Source organism: Nelusetta ayraudi, unplaced genomic scaffold, assembly GCF_046127955.1.
Source record: "Nelusetta ayraudi isolate G7.1 ecotype Tasmania unplaced genomic scaffold, CSIRO-AGI_Nayr_v1 ptg000225l, whole genome shotgun sequence".
Classification (NCBI taxonomy): domain Eukaryota; kingdom Metazoa; phylum Chordata; class Actinopteri; order Tetraodontiformes; family Monacanthidae; genus Nelusetta; species Nelusetta ayraudi.
Window position 1 is genome coordinate 163,392 of NW_027466274.1, and position 9,109 is coordinate 172,500.

General features: G+C 54.0%; 1 protein-coding gene across 3 annotated transcripts in view; it reads right to left on the reverse strand.

The window, feature by feature from the left end:
- Positions 1 to 9,109, reverse strand: part of atxn1a (ataxin 1a) — a 61,232-nt gene continuing 52,123 nt past the window's right edge. For all 3 annotated transcript variants that reach the window (XM_076016388.1, XM_076016387.1, XM_076016390.1), the window contains 2 exons: positions 4,238 to 6,615; positions 1 to 1,711 (listed from right to left, as the gene is read on the reverse strand). In XM_076016388.1, the coding sequence (XP_075872503.1) occupies positions 1,160 to 1,711; positions 4,238 to 6,265 (2,580 nt within the window). In that variant the 5' untranslated portion in view covers positions 6,266 to 6,615 and the 3' untranslated portion in view covers positions 1 to 1,159. The remainder of the gene's footprint in view (positions 1,712 to 4,237; positions 6,616 to 9,109) is intronic.

Here is a 9,109-nt window from a genome sequence, read left to right on the forward strand (position 1 = left end):
AGACCCTCGATAGCACAGCCACTCTCCGTCCGTCCGTCTGTCCGTCCGTCACTAACGACCAACAGTCTAACAAAGTGCTGCAGTGAGCCGCCAGCTCCGCCCCTCCAAACACACCTCCAAAGGGTAACACACACACACACACACACACACACACACACACACACACACACACACACACACACACAACACAAAGAAAACGTACAGTACTGCGTTCAAAAATAAAAGAGAAAAACGTCAAAAAGCGCCGCCACGTGTCAACAGGTGCGTAAGGTGCTTGGAAAAACATCTGTTTCCTCTCACACTGCCATTTCAAATAAGAGTCATAATAATAATCATAATAATAATCATAATAATAATAATGACTATTATCATTAAAAACCTAAAGAAGTCATTAGAGGAGGAAACAAACCAACTGAAATCAAAGGATTGTACAAAGTGTTGCCGACCCCTGTGTGTGTGTGTGTGTGTGTGTGTGTGTGTGTGTGTGTGTGCGCGCATCAGAGGGAACCTCACGCCGACCCGACTGGGTTCTGGAACTCTGACGGCCCCCGATTAAAGATTCTGACAGCCAGAGCGGCCCCAGCGGGAGAGACGGCCGAGGGGTCGACGCACCCCAAGCAATATTCACATAAACTCCAATTTAAAAGGAAAAAAGCCGGCGACTCATCCCGCGCTCAGGTTGTAGCGCGGCGCCACCTGCAGACCGCACTGCCTCTCGTAAAAACAGAACAACAAGGAAAGAAAACATTGAAAAGCAATAATGTGCCGTGGTTCTGCGGGAGCAGCAGAACCGGAGCTCCACGACGCCACCAGGAGGGCCCAGCAGTTTGTCCAGTGAGGTCGTGAGTTCAACAACAACACAACAGAAGGAATAAAAAACAAAACAAAACATGTGTGTGTTACAAACGACACGGGCCGGACGTGAACTGGGTCAAACTCTGTGTGGCAAACGAACCTCAAAAAAACATTCAAAAAAAAAAAAAACAACCTTAGAAAGCAAAGACAAAGGAACGTTAGCGCGGGCATTCCTGCGTTTGTTTGTTTGTTTGTTTGTTTGTTTGTTTGCTGTTTTGTAATATCTGTTTTTTTTTGTTTTTCAGAATTGTTTGACCCCCAGCGATGATTGGTTGGTTGGTTGACTGAACGGTCCTTCCAGGCTTCACTTGCCGATGCTGGACCTGCCCTCGATGCTGACCTTCACCTCGTGGGGGATGAAGGAGGGTTTGGGCAGCGTCAGCGGCGGCTCCTCCTCCGGCTTCTCTACTTTGCGACCCTCGGGAGCCGACCACCTCCGCTTCCTGCCTCCGGGTGGCTTGATGGATCCGCCGGCGCCGGTCACCTGACTGTTTGGAGCCGACGGCGGGAGCTCCCCGTTCTTCTCGCCAGAGCCCCGCCCACCGCCGTCAACTCGCTGGCCGATGCCGTTCTCCCGTTCCCGGGCGGCGGCGGCGGCGGCGGCCGACCGGTTGCTGGCTTTGAGGTGCCCGTGGCCGGGGGCGGGGCCGACCGGCTCGGCGGCCACGGCGGCGGCCGCAGTCTTCCTCAGCGAGCCGTTGCGAAGGTTCTTGAGGGTGAGCGAGATGCAGACGTCGCCCACCGACAGCTTGGTGCACGGCAGCTCCAGCAGCTGCGTGGTGCGGTCAGGGCAGCAGGACGACCAGCCCTGGCCGAAGACGAAGAAGGGGTACTCCACCAGGACCTCCACGCTCACCTGGAGGACACACACACACACACTGTTGACATTCTTCAAACACACAGAGAAACATCTCCAGTTCTCCAGTTTCACCACTAGATGTCATAGTTTTACACCAAACCAAAACTGCATCCCTGAAAGTTCTGAGCAGATTTCATCAACTTAACATTGTGTTGTTTTGCAGGAAATAATAGTCCACAAGAATCGGGCCTCCTTGAGAGGGACGCCACAAGGGGGCGCCCCTTTCCTAGGGTGTTTATATCCAGGGAATATTAGAAATGTGATGAGGGAATAATGGGAACACTTCGGTCCTACGGCCTAAACTCAGTGCACAAAACCTGCACGTGAGGCACAGTGGAAACTCTACATTGTCTGTAGGTGTGTGTGTGTGTGTGTGTGTGTGTGTGTGTGTGTGTGTGCGCGAGTGTGTGAATGCTTGTTTGTCTTTGTGTGTCTCCCTGTGGCCCTGTGATGAAGTGGCCACTGGCAGCAGGGAGGGGCTCCAGCTGACCCCATGACCCTGAGTTCAGGAAGTAGCAGGGACTGAAAATGAAGGGATGCATGGATGTATACACACATATATACATATGCATATATATTTTTTGATGTATATATTTTTTATTTTATTTGATGTATATATAGATATATATAGATATATATGTGTGTATTTATATATATATATAAAAATACATTTTTGATGTATTTATATATATATATGTATATATAAATACATAAAAAAGAAATATACATATATATATTAATGTATATTTACACACATATATTTACTGACAAGAGCAGCTGGTGAGAAAGGGCCAATTCCACTTCCTCCCTTAACTCCTCAATCTCAACCCTCAATCTTTGACCCTCAATCTTGGCCCTCAACAACAAGTGTCAGGGCTTAGAAATGGGACACCCCTTAAGTGCAGTTACGTCTTCAGACTGTGGGGGGCGGCCTTACGCCAAAGCTACGTCCAGTCTGTCAAGAAGACGAAGACGACGAAGAAGAAGGAGAAGAAGAAGAAGAAGAAGAAGAAGTCCTCCTTCACTACACAACGATGTACACCCGTAACGTGAAGCCGGGACCGCCGGTCCGGCTGACAAACATCGTAAAGTAAAAAAATGTCAATAATCCATAAAAAAGTCTTAAACTAAGTCAATAAAATGGTTTGGTAATATTTATCTCTTTATTAACTAAGAAAATACTTCCATTTGGAGCTCGCTTTTACATCGCCATCTTTTTCCAAGATGTCTCGGCGAAAATACGCAATGCCTTCTGGGTAGCCCTGCCGGAGAATCTCAATATTGAGGGCCATACAGCCCTGAAACTCCTCCCTCAACTTGACGTTCTTAGAATCGGGACAGCACTTGCACCTCGCGGGAGCGAGCATGGTTGAGATTGAGGGTTGAGATTGAGGGTTGAGGGAGGAAGTGGAATTCACCCAAAGTGTCCTAAATGAAGCACTAAGGTGTTTCTGTGTGGGTAAAAAGGCCCTGAAGGAGTTCTGATAGGAGGATATTGTGGATCTTGTGAAGCTGTGTCTTGATGAGCTTGACATTGCTACTATGGAGGAGGAGGAGGAGGAGGAGGAGGAGGATGAAGGTACGTGAGGTAGAAAGCAGGAAGAGAAGTGAGTGAGTGAGTGAGTGAGTGAGGGTGGGAGGGGCCACAGAGCAGATTGAAGGAAGAGAGGATCATCTTGTGATTACATAACTGCCAACATCTGAGCGTGAGACCAGAGGGCTGCAGTCCACGAGCACCTTTCAAGCTTTTTCTTTCTCACTTTCTTCTTCCATTTTAAAACAAGGGGGAGGCAGAGCGACGGAGCACGAGGGAGCGCCGCCAAGACTCTTTCAAAGACTCGTCAGCGTTTGAGGGGCGGAGCATCAGAAGAACGGCCGGAGGCGGCGCTGCTCCGAGATGTGAGGCGTGGGCGGCCGAGCGGCAGCGTGCGCGGATGAAACGCAGCGAGCGCTCGGCCGCTCCAAGGAAGCGGAGGAAGGGGAGGAGAGAGCGGCTCGCTTCTGAAGAGAGCGCCACCACACTGCCGTCGCTCAGAGTCGCATCCTCACAACAATCCCAGATATCCCACTCATTGTATTCTTAGAAAGATTCTTTCTACGTTGGAAGGAAACTACTTTACATTTAGAGGAGGAAAAAAAAAAAAAAAAAGCACAATTAACCCTCTGTTGACAGCCTTCTGCTAAAAAAGACACACAGGCAGATCTTCTACGCTTGTGGAGGGGGAGAGGAGCGAGACGGCAGATGATCTGGGACAACAGGCCCTTTGTGATGTCACAAAGACACAGTAACTGTGGGTTCTCTCGAGCATTAGATTTCCAAAAGGTGAAGACAACTAAAAAAAGAGAAGGACGGAGTGAAAAACCCTTCAAATAAAATGAATTTGCTTGACATGGGATCCATTTTCCAACCCCCCCCCCAAAAAAACTCTACATTTTGCAGCAAAGAAACAGCAAAGTTGTGACGTCGCTGTCCTGTAAAAGCTCCTGATTGGATAACACACTCAGGTTCTCTCTCTCTCTCACCTGTGCCCGGTGCTCGCCCACAGAGAACTGCACCACGGCGAAGTTGGGCGAGGCGTGGCTTCCCTCGATGCGCTCCACCGTGGACGAGTCGATCTTCAGCTCGCTGCTGATCTCGGCGCTCTGGATGAAGTCCTCCGTCTTCAGCTCCTCCACCCGCTTCAGCTCGCCGTTGGCCAGCTGGATGATGGAGCCCTTGATGAAGTAAGGCGGCAGCGCCGGCGGGGGCGTCGCCGCCGTGCCGCTGGAGGTCGACGGCGGCAGCGGCGGCGGGGGAGGAGGAGGAGGAAGAAGAAGGGGCGGAGCAGAGGCGGCGAGCAGCCCTGAGGGAGGAGGAGGAGCAGGAATGACGGGCAGGTGGAGCTGCGCCTGATGGTGGTACGGAGCGGCCGAGATCTCCAGCGTCTCCGCCTTCAGGGCGGCGGCGATGTAGGTGTGCGGCAGCGCCGCCGAGGTCACGTGGGAGGCGACGGGCTCCAGCGCCGTGACTCCGCCCCCGCTGACGGGGATGATGACGGGCTGGGAGCCGCCGGGGATGAGCAGGTGCTGCTGCAGGCCGGCGTGGTGGTGGTGGTGGTGGTGGTGGGCCTGGTGGTGGGGGGGTTGGTGGTGGTAGCTGATTGGCCCGTGCTGGCCGCCGCCGTTGCTCCCGGCGATGTAGCCGATGATGGGCGCCTGGGGGTAGAGGGCGGCGGCGGGGAGGCCCACCGCCAGCGGCTCCGTGGCGTTGTGGGTCGTCTGGATCACCGTCTGCGGCAACACGGTGGCGGCATTGGCGGCGGCTTTCAGGCTGTTGACGCTCAGCGGCGGCGGGAAGGTGAAGGAGGAAGAGGAGGAGGAGGAGGAGGAGGAGGAGGATGGGGCGGCGCCACCGCGGTGGAGCGGCTTGCCCAGCAGGATGCCGCCTTTCTCCACCGTCTTGTCCGGGCTGGCCCTGGCCCTGGGCGGAGCCATCTGGTGGTGGTGGTGGTGGTGGTGGTGGTGGTCGGGGGCGTGGCTGTTGGCCGTCAGCGTGACGGCGGTCCTGAGCGCCGGGGGGTCGTGCGGGGGCACAAAGTCCTGCGGCAGCACCAGCGGGCGAGCCTCGTAGGACGCCAGCGGGGGCGGGGCCGAGTCTCTGGACTTGCGCCCCCCGCTGGCGCCGCCGCCCCCCCGACCCAGCTCGCCGTTGTGCAGCTCCCTCGGCCGGAGCTCCGCCTCCTCCTTCCTGCCGTGGCCGTCTGTGTACTGCAGCACCATGTGGGAGACGGCGTGGCCCAGCGCGGCGGCGGCGTGGTGGTGGTGGGGGTGGGGGGAGGGGTGGTGGGCGCCGCCCCCCTGGTGCGGGGGCGACGGTAACGTCCGTGAGGAGGAGGAGGAGAAGGAGGAGGAGGAGGAGGAGGAGGAAGGGTCCGTGGAGGGTGGCGGCATGGAGGAGCGGGCAGCGGGCACCCTCTGCTGGTCGTGCTTGGGGGCGGGGCCGAGCGAGGGCCTGTGAGAGGACGAGGTGAGGGGCGGGGGAGGGGGAGGGGGCGGGAGCAGCTGGGGGGAGATGTAGCCGGCGTAAGGGGCGGAGTAAGGGGCGGAGTAAGGGGAGGGGATGAACTGCAGGTGGGGCGGCAGCTGGGCGTAGTGCACCGCCGCCCCTCCCCCCACCACCGACTGCGACAGGGGGGAGGAGGTGTAGACGGCCGGGAGGGAGGAGACCAGCTTCAGCGGGGAGGGGGAGGGCGAGGAGGAGGAGCAGGGGGAGGGCGAGGAGGAGGAGGAGGAGGAGGAGGCGGAGGAGGAGAAGAGCGACTTGTACTGGGGGCCGTCCGAGTGAGGAGGAGGAGGCGCCGCCACCGAGGAGGAGGAAGAGGAGGTGGAGGAGGAGGTGGAGCCGCGGTGCCACGCCCCCCCGCCGGCCCCGCCCCCCTCGGTCCGGCCCGCCACGCTGGCCAGCCAGGCCAGGCTGTCGGCCGGGCGGCTCTCCGACGCCAGCGTGCTGGACGGCAGCTCCCGCTTCTTGGGGGGCAAACACTCATTGCTGCGCTCCTGATTGGACTTCATGCTGACTCCCAGCCACCAGACTCCGCCCCCCACTCGCTACTGCCCCCTTCTGGAGAACCTCCCCCAATCCTTTCACACTTTGGTAGAAACGACGAGAACGACGACGGAGAGAGAATCCAGGAGGAGGAGGAGGAGGAGGAGGAGGATCTGATGGTTTGAAAGGGGGGAGGAGGGAGGGGCAGGAGGAAGGAGGGGCAGGGGGAGGTGCTTCAGCGGCTGGAGGACCGGCTCTGCCTCAGCGTGTGGGGGAACTGGTCGACGTCACGCCTGCTGCTGCCGCCGAGGTCGACGGGGGGCCGAGTGCGGCGCTCTTCATGCGGAATCATTTCCCAGCGAGGCCCAGCGCGACCCTGCAGGGGGAGACAGAGAGCAGAGTCAAGCCGCTGGTGGAAATGGACACAGCTGCTGCACCCGGTCGATCCGTCGATGAATCAGTGAATCGATTCATCGACGGAAATCAATCAGAGAAGCATTTTCCTCAGTTTCGTTGCCAACAGAAACCAACTGGACTCCACCTGCAATCTTTATCCTGTTGTGGCAACCCTAGAAGCTGCGTTGCCATCACAGTGTCTCGCAAAATAAAAGCCATAGTTGCACAATCTCGACAAAGTCCAACTGCGATTTGCAGGCGTTTCCATTGAGCGGCGTGAAGATCACAGGCAGTACATTCTGGTGAAATCTTGTGGGAGGAGATTTCACCATTTGCTTTCTGTGCAGAATGCTTGTTATGTTTTTTCACTTTGATGACTTCCATCTCCTCCACCGTCCAATCATAATGCGCTATTTTCACTGGTCAGTCAACTGGTCACGTGGCCCTGGGAGAAAAAGTGTTTCCATGACACTGTTGACACTATATTCCTCCACATGGATGCGTGTGAAAAAGCTCCTGGTGGGAGCCTGAGAACCTTTCGGCCACATTGGAGAGGTTTTTTCCTCTCAGTGGAGCTTCCATCACCAGCTTTTAATACAGCCATACTGGGGTTTTGTGTAACTCTAGGGGTAGTGACGAGGTGTTACTACACACACACACCACTGCATGAAAAGGGCTGTATCCGGGAATATCCGGGCACGGTAAACTTCAGGCAAACCTGCTGTTACCCCGGGAGGTATCCGGAAGTATGCAGCAATGCGTTAGGCGGACCGGCAAATTCCTGAACACAGCAGGTTTTCAGGAAGCTGCCAGGCGAAAGTCGTTAGCTGGTGGCTTGGCCTTTCAAATGCAAATGATATGGATGGGGCTGAGCACTGAAGCCTAACCCCCCCCCACTTCCCCGCATTTACACATTCCACTGTATTATTCACACAAAACTGTTCAACTTTAATCTTAAAACTCTCTGACGTTTTCCCACATTTTGTACATTTTAAGAACCAGTTTTAGAAAATGAGTAATAGAGTAACTGATGATAATGAAAATAATTGAAACTGGAGAGCTGAGAATCTCCTCTTAAGGTGACTTTTTGAAGCGTGTGGATAAAACACACCCACACACACCCACACATATATATGTATATATAATTGAACTTTTTGTGTGGTTGTTGGTTCAGTTGGTTCTGAAACAACAATGAAAGAAAACAATGAGAGGAGAAGTGGGAAAGTTCTGGACTGTGAATATTTCACACACAGCACTGCAGAACTCCATCAGCCCATAAAAATCTAATTGCATCCCCACTCCCACAGCAGTGATGAAGACAAATAAAAGGAGAGCTTAACAAGTTATTAACATTGCAATTGAAGAGAGAGTGACCCGAGAGACCAGGACCTGCTTCAACTCTTTGCCTCCCGTTGTTTGGCGTTGTTGGCCTGAAAGCACGAGCCCAGAGTAGTTTTCTCCATAAATGAATGACAATATAGACATTCAAATAGCTAATATCCTATTTGCACACAGGTGTCGGTCCTAATGTCGGCCACTGGAGAGGATAAAAAAAGCAATGAGTTGGCAGATGACTTCCCAGCCTCACAGGCTCACTTCAGTTCCGAACAGCGCTGTGCTCTCTCCAGGGAAGGCAGCGCACCAAAAGTTATATATTCAAAAAGAAACATTTTATTTGACTCATAAAAATTTACTGCCGCCGAGATAAGGAGTCCTCATTTCCAACATTCCATCACACAAACATCGAGGAGGACTCAACTATTTCACTCCTCCCCCTCCGAGATGTCCAAAGATGTTTTATACCTTTGATTTTCTGGAAACCCATCTCAACCACACATAGTGTGCCACGCCGCGGTCGGCTTGAACCGCCTCAACCCTGCACGCCAAACATGTGCTGCGCTCTGAGGAGGAGGCGCACATGTGCGCCATCTGTCAGCGGAGAGCTCGGCGTAAGTCTCATAAAAAATGCACAAGCATTCCTACACGTACACACACACACACACACAACACACTCGCTTTGACACTCCAGTGTATTACAATTATGCTGACACCTTATTTTACACACACACACACACACACACACACACACACACACACACACACACACACACACACACACACACACACAATCTGTTTTACCCTGCTGAAGATGAATGCAGCAGCAGCTGCTCAAGGTTTTCAGGTTTTATCACTGTGAGAGAGGCTCAACTCCAGTCAAACTCCAGTCAAACTCCAGTCAAACTCCAGTCAAACTCCAGTCAAACTCCAGCAGGTGCTACAGTGATGATATGATGAGCTGAGTTGTCTTTCTTTTACACGCGGGAAGGAAAGAAATACGACTTCAAAGAAGGTGGACACACAACCGCTGCTGTTGCGTCAGCGACTCAAAGACACACACACACACACACACACGCACACACACACACACGGGCCAGCGATGGCCTTCAGCCATCCCATAATTATACAACCAGCAA